This window comes from Anthonomus grandis, chromosome 5, assembly GCF_022605725.1.
Source record: "Anthonomus grandis grandis chromosome 5, icAntGran1.3, whole genome shotgun sequence".
Classification (NCBI taxonomy): Eukaryota; Metazoa; Arthropoda; class Insecta; order Coleoptera; family Curculionidae; genus Anthonomus; species Anthonomus grandis.
In genome coordinates, this window is record NC_065550.1 from 5,932,619 (window position 1) to 5,952,324 (window position 19,706).

General features: G+C 33.1%; 1 protein-coding gene across 5 annotated transcripts in view; it reads right to left on the bottom strand.

The window, feature by feature from the left end:
* LOC126736885 (regulator of G-protein signaling loco) overlaps window positions 1-19,706 on the bottom strand; it is a 199,111-nt gene that overhangs the window by 86,333 nt on the left and 93,072 nt on the right. For 2 of the 5 annotated variants that reach the window (XM_050441495.1, XM_050441496.1), the window contains one exon: window positions 9,194-9,380. The exons of 2 other annotated variants lie outside the window; for them this stretch is intronic. In XM_050441495.1, the coding sequence (XP_050297452.1) occupies window positions 9,194-9,380 (187 nt within the window). Of the gene's footprint in view, window positions 1-9,193; window positions 9,381-19,706 lie in introns of those variants that run through there. One more of the 5 variants, XR_007660817.1, reaches the window with a different exon arrangement.

A 19,706-nucleotide genomic window follows, 5' to 3' on the forward strand; every position in this document is an offset into this window, starting at 1 on the left:
AAAAATCTTCATTTTTTTTAATCTCAAATGTTACATTTGTTGACTTTTTGGGGTTCTCGATATTTGTATTGATCCAATTGTAAATATTATTAAATGTTTATAAATAAACTAGATAAGTATATAATTCTAGGAAGAGTAAATTCTTAATAAAAAAAATTTACCGATTACTTACTATTTATTTTGAATTCCCACAGGACTGTGTAGATGGTGAAGTAAAAGCATCTACACAGCTAATCATGAGGAGCCTGTAAACATACTGATTCGGGACCCTTCAAAGGAGGAATTAATAAGGGAAATCGGGGACTTATGAAAAAGCGTAAATCAAATGGCCGGCAAATTGGAAAGAATTGAAAAAATGGACTTTAAAGAAAAATCTGTTATTAATTATACTGCACCTAAAATCAAAAAAACGATTTCGACCCAGACTGATAAAAGTCCTGAAATGTCTACATCATCAAAAACTCATAAAACCTCTTCAAAACAAATACCCAGTGATGAATGGCATTACACTGTTGTAGAAAACATACCTGCCTACTATACTATGAGTCAGCTTGCACACTACATTAAGATTAAACTTGGCACCAACGACTTTATCCGATGTTTTCCTATGCTTAAGGATGAATACAGTTTGCCCTCTAGTTTTAAAGTCGGTGTGCAAAACAAGGATCTCCTGAAACGACTTAAAGAGACAGACATGTGGCCTGCTGGTACTGTAATAGATGGTCATAAAGCACATCCCTCCCAACATATAGCCTTACCGCCAACTCCAATGTCCATTGCTGCCCGAGCAGCCTCCGATAACATTTCAAAGCAAGAAAAGCTGCTTAAGATCAACTCAGATAGGGAAGCCATAGCTGCTGGTAAGTCCTTAAACGGTGAAGCCGTCAACATCAAGATTGTGGAGAAAGCCAATAACGATAGTGGTGGGCTCCATCTCGACCCAATGATCCCACCAATAGTGCGGCTCTCTCGTAAATCTGACATGGAAAATCATCGTTACTTGTTGGCGAGACTGAGAGATCCTTTACTCCTTAAATCTCTCAGACTTTACCTGGCACATCTACATGATCAACCGATGAGTACATGTTTTGATGGACAAACCAACACCAGCATTAAACTAATGCTTGCTGCTGAGGGACTGCCGACCGATCTGGTCTCGCTACGAAAGCTGTACATCCGGTTCCATGAGGCCTATGGTATTGGATCCACGGATATTGAAGAGGACCTTTCTGCCTTTATGACCTATTTTTCGTCGGAGAAGCTTTTTCGGCTCCAAAAAATTAGGCAAAGCCAAAATAATTATTTTTCTAGTGGTTCGCCATCTAGAAAAAATTTTTAGAATACCTGACGCGACCAGAGGATCAAACACCCTCTTTAAAATTGGTTGATAGTAAGCTTAGTATTTTTCCTTTAAATATTCAGTTCTTAAGACACAAAACTAACGATCTATTTTTATTGCTAGAAAAACTAAATTTCCCTGAAATAGTTGCTATTACTGAACATTGGTTAAATACTGATGAACCCATATATGTTGAAAATTACAACATCATAGCTAGATACAATAGAACAAACATATTGCATGGAGGCACATTGATAATGTCCACTAACAGCGACTTTTCAGTAGTGACAAAGTTTGATAACTTATTATCTGAAAAATTGTTTGAATTTTCCATTGTTTATAATAATTCACATGATCTCTACATTGTTTGTCTATATAGAACACCCGACTCTGATATACAAAGTTTTAGCCAGAAACTACTAAGCTTGCTAGAATCCATGCCCTTAAAAAGCAAACTAATTTTATGTGGCGACCTTAATATTGACTATTCCAGTGTATGTGCTGTCCAAGAATCACTCCAGTCTATATTCGAGTCAATGGGCTTGATAATGCACATAGATTCACCCACCAGAATAACTAAAAATAGCTCCACCACCATCGATTACGGAGTATCATCCTTTGCTCCAGAACTCTTAAATTGTACTGTTTTCAGTTCGGGCTTTTCAGATCATGAAGCTATATTAACCAGGTTCTCTTTGGATTCAATTAACAATAGCACTTTGCGTAAATTAGGCCGTGTTTATAACAAAAATAATTTAAGAATCATTGTCTAACGGAAAACTGGAAGTTTCTTTCAAATGATGTCGATAATGAGTTCTCCAGATTCTTAAATTCGCTATCAGATATTGCAAATATATCTTTTCCTCCAAGGCCAATTAAAACTAAAAAACAAAAGCCCTGGTCCTCCAAAGGTCTTCGTGTATCGGCAAAAAACATGCGCTCACTTTCCTACCTAATAAAGTTCTCAGAATCTATTGCTTTTCATAATTACGTCAAGCAGTATAGGAAAACTTATCTTAAAACAATTAAGACTGCAAAAGAAATCTATTACAGTGGGAGGCTGGCAAAATCTGCCAATGTAGCTAAAGAAACATGGTCTATTGTTAACGAACTAAGAAATAAGTCTACCTCAACTAGCACTATCTCTACATCACCCGAGGACCTAAACAATTACTTTGTAAATGTGGAAAAAAATCTAATGGCCACCATAACACCTTCTGATGATCCTCTGTCATATCTCTCTAATGAAAATTTGCACAATTTCTTTTTTACGCCAGTATCATTTACAGAACTTCAAAGTACAATTAACGAAATAAAAAACAAATCATCAGCTGGTACAGATGGGCTTACTCTTAAAATGTTTTCAAATATGCCTGATTGTACTCTAATCCATTTAGTAGACCTAATCAACATGTCATTTCAAAATGGGATCTCCAAACTGCCTTAAAACTGCAATAATCATTCCATTACATAAAGGAGGAGATAAAGATCAAGCCTCAAACTATCGTACAATTGCACTTCTTCCAACCCTCTCAAAGATCATAGAACGCCTGGCTAAAATAAGGTTTTTGTCATTTTTGTTTAAATATAATATCTTAACCCCTTATCAGTTTGGATTTCTAAGCAAAAAATGCACCAACTATGCTATGTTCTCCCTATTTAACAGCGTTTATTCAAATATCAACAAAAATTACTTAACAGCAACAATTTTCTGTGACTTTTCAAAGGCTTTCGATTGCGTAAACCACATTATTTTAATTAACAAATTGCAGCACTATGGATTCAGAGGTATATCCCTTCAATGGTTTAAGTCATATTTGTGTAACAGAAGTCAACTTGTAAAGGTCGATACGTCAAGATCTTCTTGTAAACCAATTGAATGTGGGGTACCTCAAGGTTCCGTTTTGGGTCCTATGCTCTTTCTGCTGTTTATAAATGACCTGGCCAGCCTGAACATAAGCGGAAAAATCTGTCTTTTTGCTGATGATACTAGCTTCACTTGGAGCAATCCGAATGCAATGGCACTACATACAACAATTTCCAATGACTTGGTCTTCATTAAATCGTGGTGCGATTCCAATCTTTTATGCCTAAATCTCTCAAAAACTAAAGTCTTATCATATAAAACGACTATTCCTCCATTTATTCTAAACAATACCAGTTTGGAAGTTGTTGAGCCTGTCAAGTTCTTGGGTCTTGTTGTGGACGGCTCTTTGAAATGGGATTTGCACATAGATACGTTATCTAAAAAACTAAGCTCGGCATGTTTTGCCATAAGATCAATCTCAAGAGAATTAGGCTTTTTCACGGCCAAAACAGTTTATTATGCTCTTTTTGAGTCACATCTTCGTTACGCCCTTCCATTCTGGGGTACTTGCTGCAAGACCCAATTTGAGCGTATATTTAAACTTCAAAAGAGAGCGCTTCGCTACTTATTAGGACTTGATAGTAGAACTCACTGCCAAGTAAATTTTATAAAATATAAGATCCTTACTCTTCCCTCGTTATTTATATTTGAATCTATCTGCCTTATCCGCAAACATGTGTCGCAGATTCCAGAAGGACCATCCCACAGCTATTCACTAAGGAACGTTGATCATAATCTTCATCTGCCAATTCCACGGTCGGAATTAGTAAAGAACTCTATACTTTATGCAGCAATAAAAATGCACAACCATCTGCCTTCCGTAATAAAATCGATGACTACTTTTAGTTGTTTTCGCAATGCCCTAAAATCTTTACTACTTTAAAAAGCCCTATATGCAGTAAAAGACTTTTTTAATATTTCCTTTTAAAGCACACACACTGGCGTTATTAGCTATCTATTTATTTGCAAAATGTTTGCCTGCTTTTTATTGTATGTTTTCTTTTTTTTTTGAGACTAAGGTTTTTGACAATTTTATACATTTAATTGTGTGTATATTTGTATATAAAAATTATTTTATTTGTGTATTTCGACCAAATTGTACAATTTGATAATTTGTACAGTATTTTTGTTTTGTTATGTACCTATCTACTTTGTGTGTATTTTGTCTGAGTATTTTTTTTATGTTTATTTGTTTATATTTGTATTTTTTTTCCTTTAGCTTTGTCGATAAAATGTAAATTTTCTGACAATAAAGCATTTGATTTGATTTGATTTGAAAGGGTAGACAGCCGCAGTTCTTCCAGAAGGTAAATCTTATTTGGACTTATAATCTTATGGTTGTTTTTATTTTTGGAATTTTAAAGGTTACAATTCAACTTCTTCTTAAAAGAAACAAGGTCTTCTCTTATCTAAAAAAATATATTAATTTCTATTGTCATTTTACTGCTATATATGGATATGGTATTAGGAAATAGGTATGATGTAGTAATTTTTTGAATTCTTCCTAAAGTATCTTTTTTACTACTTTCAAATAGCAAGTTTTTTCTCATGATCTGGACCAGCTGTTACTACTCAGCTTCGTCTTTTTCATATGACCACATCGCCTTTTTATAGTCAGAAATCATATATAAGATATATCCAAGGAAAACTATGACCCTCTACATAGGTACTCTTTATCAACTCTGTGATGCCTAGTCCTCCTTTTCTGTTCAGGGGAACCTTTAACCTGGTTTGGGTAATTTTCAATAAGTTAAAATTGTTCTAACATCTATAGACTAACAGTACCATTACTTAAAACCATGCAACACTTAATTATATATCTTCCTACAAAATTGATAAACTTAACAGAATTGAAACTAGGTAGGTATAATAAACACTAGTGCATGGCTAAACAATTTATTGCCTACTTTGAAGAACATAAGTGAGGCTAAGAAAGGCCTAAATTATATCAGATGATTTTAAACAGATGGAGTAGTGCATTACTCTATTTTGTCACCTGAGTGAGGCATTAAATTCAATTGTATCATTCGCTCAGCTTCCTGCTTGACAAGATTACATTCGATTAAGAACTCACTGTTAGAACTGATCAATTTCCTTACTTGCTTTTTGCCAATCTTGATATTGAATTTAAACTTAAGCCCATAAGTGAAAATTTGCATCACTCTGCTTTGTCCATTCTATATATCAAAACCTTAAATACTTTCCTGTAATGCAATTCAAGACAAGTAAATCTTTCCTATATGTGTGTTTTCTTAATCCTTGGTGTGGATTTGCTGAATCAGTATCCGAAATAAGTAACAAAAACACAGACGATTACGATTTATGCAAATACAATGTTCTGATGCCAATACTGCTGATTAACAGTAAAATCTCAATATAAGTAAACCTAAAGAACATTCATGGTTAAAAGAATAACATTTCTAGTGCTTCTTCATTCTTTGGTGTTTCTTACTGCTAAGAGATCAATTTTTAGTACTTGTACGACTCTCCTGAAAAAAAATAAAGGTATCTGCAAATTAGTTTCCAAGTATCTGTAAAAACGTCCTTCAATTGCCTGAAGCTATCTACGCAGTCATTTCTTTCTTCCTCTGAGTATCCCTCTCCATTACCACCAATGCAATGATTAGCAACAACTGTTATCAGGAGAAATAGAATGACTTATTGCCGACATGAAGTTCCAAGTCTTGCAGCTATTGTCTATTATCCTGTCTACACATTTTCTCTCACTTACGATCCAAACTGAAGAGTTTCCAAGTATTTCGAACCTTCTAGCTCAAAAATGGTCTGTTTGAAAAACTCTCACTTTGCAGATTTTAATCGTGGCAAAAGTTGATTTGGGAGAGGAGAGTCGGTAATATTTTCATAATTTGTAATAATGCATTTGAAAAACAAATAAAAATATCCATGGGTGAATGATACTGTAAAACGAGCACAAACAGAACGAAACAACGCATACAAACGATTTTGTCTTACCAAAAATGAAATTGATTGGTACACTTACCAAAGGTTACGCAATAATGTGACTTCACTGATACGACAGGAGAAGAAAACATTTTATGAACAAAACATAGATATGTGTAGGGGTGATAGTAAAAAAATGTGGCGTACTCTAAAAAGTTTGATAGGAAGCAAAAATCAGCCGACAGATTTTGGAGATATTGATTTTGGTCCATATAATACCAGCGTAGAAGAAAATTTTAACCAATATTATGCAGATAGTGTCGAGGAAATTTCAGAAAATATAGAGAAACGACAATGGGACTGTAAAGTTAGTGAACAGAAGGACTCAGAAATAGCAAACTTTAAAAACCTCACTCTCCAGAAACTAAGATCTATTATATTTAAACTTAAGAACAAAAGTACCAGTGATGAGTTTTTCAGTGTTAAGTTGATTAGAGACTTGTTTTGTGTGTTGGGATATCCTTTACTCTATCTAATAAATACCTCTTTAGAAACTGGTAGAGTCCCAGATGATCTGAAGACAAGTATTATGATTCCCATCCCTAAAGTGTCAAAACCAACCATCCCAGAAGAATTTCGACCCATTAATTTACTCCCTGTTGTAGATAAGATCATCGAAACAATTGTGTGTCAGCAACTTAGGTACTACTTTGAGGAAAACAACTTACTCTATGTTGGACAATCCGGATTTAGAAATAACCATTCATGCGAGTCGGCCCTACAGTATATTTGTGCGAAGTGGAGAAAAGAAATAAACGATGAAAATGTTGTGCTTAGTGTTTTTATTGACTTAAAACGGGTATTTGAGACTATAGATCGGGATATCCTCTTTAAGAAATTAAAGTTATATGGAGTTAAGAGTATTGTTTTAAAATGGATTAAGGATTTTCTAAGTAACAGGTGTATGACAACTAAAGTAGGTGATAGATTTTCAAATAAGGTTCCAAGTAAACTGGGTGTGCCACAGGGCAGTGTTCTTGGGCCCTTATTATTTATAATTTACGTAAATGATATAAACACAGTTCTGCGAAATTCATTTATTAACTTGTTTGCGGATGATACTGTAGTATGCGTGGTAGGTAGGAACTTCAAAAATATTACCAGAATAATGAACTCTGAGATGCATATTTTGTATGATTGGTTGTGCAAAAATAAATTAAAATTAAATATAAGGAAAACAAAGTGTATTGTGTTGGGGTCAAAGACAAATTGTAATAAATTTTATGAATCAGGCTGTACAGTAAATATAAACGGAGATCAAGTAGATTTTGTTTCGGAAATTAAATACTTAGGAATAATTATTGATCCACAGTTGAATTTTTCATTGCACATAGATTATGTTTGTAGAAAATTAGGTAAAAAAATTTCATTCTTATCTCGTATTTCAAGTTCTCTGTCATTATGGTCTAAAAAGTTAATATTTAACACTATTATATTGCCTCATTTTAATTATTGTTCTGCTTTACTCATATCCTGTACACAAGAAAACATAAATAGGCTTCAATTACAACTAAATAAAGCTATGAGGGTTATTTTGAAATGTAGTAAATATACACCAATTGAATATATGCTTTCTACATTAAATTGGTTATCGGTAGAAAAAAATATTAAAAAGGCAAATTTAACATTAATTTTTAAAATCGAACATGGTCTTTTACCAAACTATTTATCAACGTTTTTGGAAAAAAGAGAAAATTTCTATCAATACAACATTCGGTCAAAGCAGAACTATAATATTCAACATGTTAAAACCACTGTTTTTTGAGGGAATTCGAATGTTTAATAACCTACCAGTAGAGATTAAAGAAGCAACATCACTGAAAATGTTTAATAGAAAGGTGTTTAATTTCTTAAAGAATCAATTATAATTTAATTTTAAGGAATTTATTATATTACACACAAGTATATTAAATGTTTGTTATAGTATTATGTACTAGCCAGGTGCTAAATAAAGGATTATTATTATTATTAAAATAACTTCATAACTACCATGACAGTCCAGTGTAATAACTGAATATTTGCAATCGCCAAGAGAAGATTGTCCTCCAGATACTCCTGGCTCAGAGCTTTGATTTTGCTCCCAGCGCTACTTACTGGTAAAGAGTGAAATGTAATTCAATAAAATGTAATTATTCCATTACATATCAGTCTTTCCCACATAATAAGTGGTTAAATTGGTATTTTTTATGCTCAGAATTAGTCATTTTCCATTTCTAGTAAACCTTGGTCATTCGTTTAATTATTTCTTAGAAATTAATAAATCAAGTCGTTGAATATCGTTGAAAACGATAAGTTGATTAGAATTCACGACTTGCAACAAGATTTTTTTTTGGTAATTTTCAGCTTTTTGTCTTTCAGTAGAGAAACAGGGGCAGTCGGGGAGTTTACTAACTAGAATTTTGCCCCAATTGAACGTAGAGATCAGAGGTCTGATTGATCTCAAGTTGTGTCGCATTAGCTAAGTTGTTACTATTCACTACTCAAAAATACTGATCATGATTTTCTGTTGCATGTTTAAAGCTTGGGTGTTTCGGCACCTAAGAAAGAAATTTGCCAGTCTAGTATACAGGCTGTACATACAATTATGTTCGGTGAGGTTTTTATGCAACGGGTGTTGATGTAATCATTCGCAGCACAACATGTATAGTCTCGTAGATGACATACAGGTCGACAAAGTTATGTGAAGCTTAGGGGTATAGGTGAGACGGGAGGTAAATATGGCCGCTCCATTGGTGTACTATTTTTTATTTTTCAGAAAAATTAAATACCTTAAATTTATTTTAATTTTTTAGTGTTTTCTTGTACCTGTCTTTTTTAAATCATCTAATAATCTTTTATTTATATGTATATGGTTTCTTAAGCTTACATTTTTTTCTCATTTATTTTAGATTTTTGAGTTATATTTTATTGTAAAAACGTTTGTACTACAAATGGGCAAGGCCCGTAAATAAATAAATAATTTTTAATGAGTGTGCATCTCATTAATACCTATTTAGTCCCAACCAATACTAAACTAAGCACAATACCTTGTTGCTGTTGGTCTCCACCTCGTCCTTAAAAAGGTTGATAGTCGAAAATGGTCTTTTGGACAGAAACTGGGAGGCAATGCGTCTACGCGAAGCGCCGAGGGTGTGAAAACGTTTGAAAGGCGTAACAGAGGCCACTGGTCGTAGAGCCACCACCACACCGGTCCCCTGATGATGATGACCATCTCTACAGAACACCACCAACATGCACCCAGTTAGTTAATTAAAAGCTACAATCTATACAATTTAATACAATATTGGGAATACAAGATATGGGGTATATGAGGTCTGCTAAGAAAATTCTTTATTAATTTTACGAGAAAAAAATATTTCGGTTATTATTTATAAGTTACATCTATGTGTTTAGCTCTATTTCGCAATAAAGTTTGCTTAATTAGCTAAAAAAAATTAAAATGTATCTTTTCAAAAGAATTTTATATGGCCTTTACTTATAACATTGAATATACTAGAATAAACATTGGTTGCTTTGGATTGAGCGCAACATCTACATAGGGGGCAGAGGGGATATTTTGTTAATAAACATGCTTAGTATTCGATGTTGCCAGTAATAACTCAATTTGAACAGAAGAAAATAAAGTGATATAATAATTTATTATAATTAGCAGAAACTGAGTGGCATTCTTTATTATAAACCAAAAGAATGAGAGAAACTCGTTTAATAATCAAAATTATTTTGTACTATATTAACACTAAACACTAATAATAATTAATATTTTTAATATGGATTCTTTAAATCACCAAATTTCCACAAAGCGGCAACGCTGTAGATTTTGCCCAGAAATATTCTCGCGATAAAGGTATTTGGCAACTGCGCTCGTTGTTTACTTTTGGATGGTGCACCTTTCCTACAGTATTAGTATTAAAAGGATCTTTTGAGTGGTTTCAGTGCGTTTTTTTAATTAATATTAAGACTAAAAACTCCCTTTTTGCTGAAAAATGATAAAGAAGTCTGAAATGTGTCACATATTTTTGAAAAAAGGCAATTCAAATCGTATCTTTCACAGGCGAGTTAGGTGTCATTCTTAATCTTATAAAAGACAGCTTATGGGTATGTACCGTTATCAACTGTCAGTACTGAATTTACTGGACGTCGTTCCGATATTTCTGTCAGTTTACTGATTCAGTACTGAATGACGTCATAAATGCGTCAGTGACGTCATTAATCTTTACTGGATTGACTGGGGATAAAAGCTACTGTAGGTACAGTAAAATAGTGGGGGAATGTCAAAACTGTCAGAAGTGTTGTTGATGTTGATTTCTTGAATCTTCTTGTTTACGTTGTGGGAATTATTTTCAAGCAGTTTGGTTGCAAAGATCATGACTGAATCTTGCTTTTTCAGTCATATTTATTTTATTAACAAATGTGGTCTGGTTTTAATAAAGCAAAACACCGTACCGGAAAACAAAACAGAAACAGGTAATTTGGTTTTATAGGTTATGTTGTGGTTGTGAAAACAGTGCTGAAAACTGTTCCTTTTTTGGAGCAAAACAGCACGCTGTATAAAAGCGGAACGACAAATTACAGTAAAATTAGCACAGTACAATCCTGTACTGACAGTTGAAAACGGTACATACCCTATTTGTGAAGTATCTATAAGTATTGGATACCAAAATAGTAATCAAAATGTGTAATTAAGTATATTATTATAATCTAGCAGATTTATAGCTTATTCGAACCCAAAATGCCGCAAAATTAATGTGTGCAAAAATTAAGGTAATGTCTGGTCGATATGCAGCAACCAAAATCGAGAACGCAGCATACATATGTCGTTTGCCAGCAACATATTTATAGTCGCCGCCCAATATTAATTAATCAATATAATGCCCGTATCTCCTGGAATTCCAAAGGAGTTTTAATAATTTTTTGTCTAGATATTAACAATGGATAACTAAATCGGTTTACAGTGGGTGTAAACCGCGACAAACTAAGGTTTTTTTGTAAAAATTAATTAAAAGGTTAACTTCCAAAGCATTTGAATTAAACTTTTTTCGGTAATATATAATAAATATCTAAACAGATTTGAGATGGTTGCAAACCTCTACAAACGAAAGTTTTTTGATTAAAAAATATTGAGCTATTGATTGTTAATATCTGGACAAAAAAATATTAAAATTCCAGGGGAATTCCAAGAGAATTTCAGAAGATACGGGCATTATATCGATTAAATAACAGCGGACGTGGATTATAAATGGGTTCCTCGCAACGACATATGCTGCGTTTTAGATTTTTGGTTGCTGGATATCGATCGGGCGCTAGCTTTACAGATATTAAAATATCTAGAAAAACAACACAATATCGGATACGTGCATTGTAAACATAGAGGTATTCTACGTTGCTAAGTTACTCTTTTTTTCATAACTTTTTTTGTCAGGAATCTTTTTTTATTCAGAAAAATTTGTTGATTACTCTCAAAGTATATATTATTAGTCAGCAAATAAAGGAAACTTTTAAAGACTATATTTCTTACCTGTTACACAAAACAACACATTAAACAAATATGTAGTGGATTAAGAAAATTATATATTGAATGAAAAATTGGAAAGTCTTCTAAAGAGTTGAAAGCCCAAAATATATAAAAAATATCACTTTTTGAATCTTACGTCTCTTCTGGACAGAAATTAAAGACTAAAATTTCCTTTAGAACGTAATCCGTATATCTTCTAAGACCACACACATGGATTAAATTTTGCAAAGGTGCATATTTCTTACAGTTACAAAATATATACAGCGATTCTCATACCTGTATATATTTTTATAAGACTGCTTATCCTATGCTCTCAACTTTATCTGACAGAGAACAACCTTACATGATAATTTTTGGACAAATTGTTCGCGATTAATATAACATATGGCATTCAAACAGATTCTGTACAAAGAGAAAATCTTATTTAAGGGACGGTGAATAGCCAACCCAAGAATATCAATCCGAAAAGTAAATGAAGATGCGATCAAAACTCATCGATTGAAAATCAATGACTCATGACAGGTATTTAGGTATGTCAAAATGTCAAAGCATTTTTTTTTGTAAAGCCTACTTAAAAATCTGTAGTAAATAAAAAAAAAATAGAAAATCGCATTTATTCTTGCATCTAATAAAAAAAAAATGACATGTGATACATCGTTGAGTTTGTAATAAAAAATGGAATCAGATACAGGGTATCCTTTTTTTCCGGGCCATAAAAAAAAATAAAGTTGATGATGGTTTCTCGAAAACGAAACGTCGGATATAAATTCTAAAAACGCCATCATGTAGCTCTTAAAAAGTGCCAATGAAAAAGAGTTGTTAGTTTTTTATATCTTTTAAATAAGGTCGCCTATTCGCGAACGCTATCAACACTTAACAGATGGCGCTTTTATAGGTGTAAAATTCAAGAGGAAGGTTTGAATTTAAGGATGATTTTGTTATTCTAAGAGATCTGAAGGAATAATATTTGGTATTGTTTTATTAGAACTCTTAACTTATATTATGGTTTATTGCGCTCAACCTTAGCTCACTACTGGTCTCTATGTTTTTAGAAATGTCAGTAAGTTCGTTAACCTTATTAGTACTATTTATAGCTTCTTGGTTTGTCTTGGTTTTTCGGTTCAAGTTGCAGAGATTTCTATTTTAAACACCGTTGCAATATTTCGTGAGTGCTGACAACCTATTATCTGGATTTTTGCCGAAATATTGCAACCCTTATAAATTCAGACCTTAATTTCGAATGGTCTATGAAACAGCTTTCAGGAAGTCGGACATAATTTCTAATATACAGGTCTTTGAAATGTAGCAAACAGCTCTTGTTGTCCTATCCAACTAAGTTACCAGACTGTCCAAATAGCTTAATCTAAGTCGGTGTACTTGTGGGAGACTCCGAAGATACTGTGGGTGTACACCTCATAGCCCTTAGATAGAATTTGTATTTTCGTTAGATTTTGATTTGAACGAATGAAAGAATTGGATCAATGGAGCAGCCAAGGCCGTAGGCTGTTGCGCACATCATAACAGTTCTCCTGATGGAACCATCGTGCCCCACCAAAGGTTATTAGAGGCAATAGCCTTGGAGAAGCCAATAAAACGGTACAGTCTAATGAACTTTATGTCGCTGGTGAACCTATAAGTGTTGCCCTAATATTTAAAATTAGCCTGGGTGAGTGCTAGGGCGCTTCCCGATGATGTGGTCTGTCGTCCACCCAACACCAATGGCACTCCGGATTATTCGCAATACGAAGGGTCTGGAAATGACATCTTAAGTTTCAATAACCAGTTATCATCACTAACAGGATTTCTCGTTTTTTTTTTAAGCGCAGTAGTTGTTTGGTGAGACAGGCTATCTCCGGAGACTCAAGCAGGCTCTTCGTTGATCCGGTAGCTACACATTTTGATTCACCGATTATAGGTTTAGGGCCTATGGGCAGTTTGCGGGTCCCAGTCTAGCAAGAGAGTCGATTCCTCGTTACCAGCATTGCTTGACTGATCAGGCACCCAGAAAAAATGAAGCTTGCAGCCTTTTTTCAGCAGTTCCTCTAGGATCAATACGATTGTATCCGATATCTAAAAAGTTTTGTCCGCATTTAGGATTTTTCAGTCATATAAGTTTTGATTTATTGTTATCTCCAAAGTTTTAGGTCAATTGCTGTCTATAGTTCATACTAAATAAATTTTGATCATCAGCGCCGCTTGAAAAATCTGTATAGGCAGATATACCAATATGCATGTAAAAACAGAATAATACCAGATATCCAAAATGAGTTTAGGAAGGATTATTCTACAGCTGCGGCTTTAGCTTCAGTTACTAGTGACTTAATTGAGGCTTGTGAGAGGGGTGAAAATGAGATAGTGACTCTTCTAGACTCCATACCAAGCATTTAACACAATTGACCATCGTCTAATGATTGCTAAGTTAAGGTATTACGGCTTTGAAGAACCACTTGTTACTTTACTGAATACCTACTTAAAAGTTAGGTCTCGCAGAGTGTGTGTCATCCAATAACCAAAATACAGATTCTATATCGATATTATCTGGGCTCCCTCAGGAAAGTATATTAGGCTCTTTATTCTTTTTAATTTACACTTCAAGCATTTTAAAATCGGTGAAAAATTGTAAGCTTCAAGATTGGGTAGATGATATTTTATTTCAAATACTTTAATTAATGAAGATCTGAAAACTAGATAGACAAACTTTCTAGACAACATAATTTAAAACTACGTCGTACGTTTAACGCGTCTAAAACTAAAACTACTAAGAAAGCATACTTTTCATTAAAACTTTTGTATTCTAGCAAGTATATTTTAAGAAAAAAATTATGCGAATCTTTAGCGTTATGTGACTATATATGAAGCGTGTTTAGATATGAATTCGAATATAGAATCCAGAAAGTACAGATTTTGAGGACGTATACGGTCGTATTAGTGAGAAGATTGGGTAGATCGGATGACTAAGGATGAAAGATCCTAGAGTTTTTCAAATGGGTAATTTTTTCCATAAATTCTTAACAAACACTAATATATCTTTTGCTTTGGGGGAGAAATTTATTTTAAGAACAAAGATTCATTCTCGAACTCTTAGACCTTTAAATATGTTTACAATACCACATCATCAGACAGCCTTATTTAAGAGAAGTTATATAATGTGCAATTAAACTTTACAGTTCCATTCCTAATAATTTAAAGGATTTAAATATTGTCCAGTTTAAGAAAAGGTTTAAACAATTTATTTTATTTAAATAACATTAAATTGAATTAAATGCAGACAGTAATCTTGTTTTGCAAATTTCATTTAATTTAGTTTATTGTAGATAATTTTATTTTGTATACTTTGTTCTTATTTAGTTTTTTTCTAGTTATATTTTATTGCAGCTTAAGTTCCTATTATTTATAATTTATGAAAAAGAATTGAGATATATAGTTTGTTTTGATTTTTTTATAATTTAAATTACACATAGAATTTAAATTTATTATATTACTCTTTGGTGATTAAGAATGAATAGCTGCTGTAGCTAGACATCGCCACCATAAGCATTAATGCCACTTTCCTGTTTGCACTTATGTATCAACACACCTATTATCTGTATTAATTTTTGCGATATTCTAATAAAAGACTATTATTATTATTATTATTATTATTATTATTATTATTATTATTATTATTATTGTTGTTGCTCTTTTTATTTTTAATTGTTCAGAAAAACTAGTAGGGGTACCTGTACAAAAAATTAAATCAGGTGTATGACCTTGCTTCAAGGAAAATATGCGGCAACGCTGTAGATGTTAAGCTTGATGACGTGCGTCGAACTTTATTTGCTACGAACTATACACGCGCGGCCAACTTAGGTCTTGCGTGCGGAAATCAGTGTAGTAACTTGACATAATAAATACGTGCTTGCATTGGTAAATTGCATTTACCCTCCCAATGGTGAGCGAAGGTAGGAAACCAGAGATTAAGTGAAGCATGGTCGTTCTCTTTTCAACTTACGGCTTTGCCTCTGAATTTCTGTTGTATGTTGATGCATGGTTATTTTAGCAACCAAGAAAGATATAAGCCCAAGCAATTGCTTGGCGCTCAAAATCAATTTGAGAGAAAATTGAAGCTTGGTCAAAAAATTCGAGCAAACTGTATCTGCAGCTAACAAAAAAACTCCTCGGCATACTCGTAGAAGACAATTTAAACCCAAACACTGTTGCAAAGCTTAAACAGGAGACAACAAGACACGAAACTATTGCCGTAGAATATGATTTGTGACCAAAGTAGTAAAAAATGTTTTCAAACAGATTATGTCATGCAATCTGAGCGGTGACGGCCATTTATTTAATATACCTTTCATAGATCATACATTAAACACGAATTCTGAGGTTCTTCTGTGAAATTGTAATATGTTATTTATACGAGCCCGCAGCCCGAATTTGCTGTTCAGAACGTGCGGATTGAATCTCTAATGGTGCTCAATGTGCGCAGTACAAAAACGCTAAGCACCATTAGGTAAAGCAAAGTATTCTTAGCAAAAAAAGCAACTTAAAGATAAAAAAATTATCTTTAAGTTGATGCAACCAACTTAAAAATAAATTTCATTAGCCTTCTATAATATATACCAGAAATCTTGACCGAGAAGTTCGCAACGGCTTGTGTCGTACGTTTATTCGGTGTTTGACCCGTCACAAATTATTCACGCCTCAAAATTTTCCAATGGGTCAAATAACAAAACCGAAAAGAAAAACAATGATTTTCGAAAATGTAACGCTTATCTGAGGACAATATCAATACAAAAGCCTCATAAAAATTCATTGTAAATAACGACATAAAGTCATCTATTAATAACTTAACGACCGATGAACGTCATACCATGTCGAGGTAATTGAATTTATTCCTTTTGCAGGACAATAAAGTTTACTGACGTAAGTGCACGCGACAAATTTACCCATTTCATATTTATTTACTGGCAAAAAAGTATTGAGGACATTTTGAGTTTATTTGTAATAGAACAATTGGGTGTGTGGCAACAGAGTAATAAAAAATTAAAAGATTACACTCCTGAATCTTGTTGGTCAGGGATTGAATTACTGTACACGTGTGAATGCAACGTTGCCTATTTATTATATTTTCAGTATCAGAAACTGTTGTTGAACTACAAACAAACACGGGATGGCCCTTAGTTAATAAAGCCCTGAATAAAAAATAAATGATAAGCTTATTATAATAATTGTTGCTTATTATAGATGCTTCTAGATTCTAGATGAGTGACAATTTTCAGATCAAATTGTCACTCAACTATAATATTTAAGTTCATCAATCATCAATCGGCCTATATTCCTCCACTGTTTATTTCCACCTTCTCCTATTTTGTGCCTCCTGTATCCAAAAAGTGGATCAAACAAAAAGATAAAATGCCTTATAGAACAGGCTCGCGCAGCATATGTAAGACTGCTACATCTGGCCGGTTATTCGCTCTGGAGCTGAGGGTTGGACTCTTAAGGCAATATTATTAACAAATTAGAAGCATTTGAAATGTGAATGTCTCACAGAATTCTCAAGATCCCATGGACGGCCAAAATAAGAAACGAAGAAGTGTTAAGAATTAATTCCTTCAATTAATTATCAAAAGAAAGATCAAATGCACAAGATGAATTTGTAGAAAGAAGATGTCATGGCTTTGGAATATAAGACAATAAAGGTTTACATAATATCCAGACCTTTTACACAGGGCTAGAGACAGAGTGGTAATGGAGATTGTGGTCGCTAACATCTATTAATGGATTGCAAATTAAGAAGAAAAAGTATACAATATCCCAGCCTTGATCTTTCCATTGCACACTGCTCCACTCTGATTTTCTGTACAGCTTTTTTTGTTAATAAGTTAGGACAGGCAGAACACATTAATTGAAAACCTTTCTCTTCAGACAAATTGGTAACTCTAATTTTAAGATGTGCCTTAAGGTCCCACATGCGGCCCAAGTTAATCCTATTCGCCTAAGCAATTTGCAAGTTTGATTATCTCTGTTTATACAAATTTGGTGGAGAGATAGAAGATACTTGTATGAGGTAGTTTCTTCCACTTGGATGTATATACGCCTTCACCGAGTACAAGGTTTTGTCACATTCATTTTTAGTCAGACATTTTTATCTTATGATTCGGAAATCAGTCATCTGCAAATTTCTCTCTATTATCGCGGAATTTGCACTTACTATGTGAAAATCAAGTTGTGTTTCAAGTTATGTTTTGTTTCTTCTACTTTGCAAATTTCCTTACGAAAAGAAAAATAAAAACTTATAGTAACTTTTGAACAGTTACGTGTTTATAAAGTAATTGCTTATTTTTACTAAATTATTTTAATTTAAAATATTTTTAAACTAACATTAAATATTTATCCCTTTGATTGATATTAAGAAGTTCAATTACTTTCTTGAGTAACACTAAATTAAGGTTTATATTCTAAAATTTTTGTTCATATATAATTTCATTATATATTTGCAGAAGCGCAGACCTCATTAACATCTCATAAACCTCATAAAAATTACCAAAAAAAACTAAATAAAATTTTTTATAAATCGATATTTTACTATCGAATGGTTTCAGTTACATATAGGAATTAATCAATCTAATAAATTCTGTAAATAATAGAGAATCATCATTTACCTACTGTAATCACTCTTCATTTTTAAATTAAATAGTTATCTTAGAATACTAATACATCACAACTAGCACATTTAATTTACGCATTCAAAATTTATCAATAAACAAAAGATCTAATTTGTACAATCAACAGGTTTAATGATGAGCTGAAATCGATGAGAAACATAATTTACTTCTTGACAAGCCTGTCTAATTAATCTCGTATCCAGTTTAAAAAAATCAAATTAAAAGCTTTTCCAAGTTGGCTCTTAAATATGCAATCAATTCAAAGACAATTTCATTATAGTGCTTCCCCCATAAAATCCACGATGATCATGGTTCCATCATCGAGATAATGATTGAACAGTCTCACTTTGAATGATCAATAATTATAAAGTCTCCTTCAATAAATTAATAAATTCAACACATTTTTGCAAATGTTGCACTAGATACAAAACCAGTTGGGAACATCTGACCTTGATCATTGAGCTTCTGAGTTTGGTGGACATTAAGAAGGAATTCCCTTTTGGTGAGTTTTAATGATATCAGGGATATCTAAGTATGAAAATTAACAAAACCATAACTGTAGTCTAAAAAGTGAGTCACGAAGGCTTTGCGACGGATCGCAGTTTGACTTTGGGTCTACTAGTTTAGTTTTAATTAGATAAGAATGAGGTTATTTAGCTACTGTATTATGTGACTTAAGTAAAGACTGACTTTGATTCCGTTTTTAATGACTTGCTGCTAAGGAACTTACACAAATCTAGTTAATTGTTAAACAAATTGTAGGTAGTTTTGATGACTGGACAGAAGTCGAAAGATAGGAAAGTCATTGTGGGTTTGCAAACAGGCACAGTGCTGGTCGCTCACCTGTTAATTTACATTATTGATTTACCTGACATTGACCCTATGAACACATTGTTTGATGATGATACTACAATAATGAGTACTGGCACAGAAATAGATTATGCCACTGCAACATCAGGTATGGCTCAAAGCAAGGCAGCTGGTTGGTTCACAAAACTGGGCCTTTTGAAAATCAGGTAGAACTCAAAGAAAACTGTTTTCAATAAACACACTGCTTTGTGATCGCTAAAAATGCCTCTCAATTACCTCTTTTACAAGCCTATTTTCTATTCTGCCATTCACATGGTGGTTAATGTTTTTTAATTTCGGCCATAGATGTATTTCATGCGCCAAGAATAGCAGGGTTTTTCAAGATTGTTCCCGTGTCTCTGATCGTGGTTGATCTGGTTAGAAAACCAAACCTTTTTTTTTTTTTTTTTTTAAATTAAAATTATATTTTTTATTTAAGCACAAGGTGGACTTAGACAATTCAGTGAGAGATTTAAAGTGGACTGTATTTGTGTGAATAAAAGTAAATGTGGAAAGGTCGAAAAACCA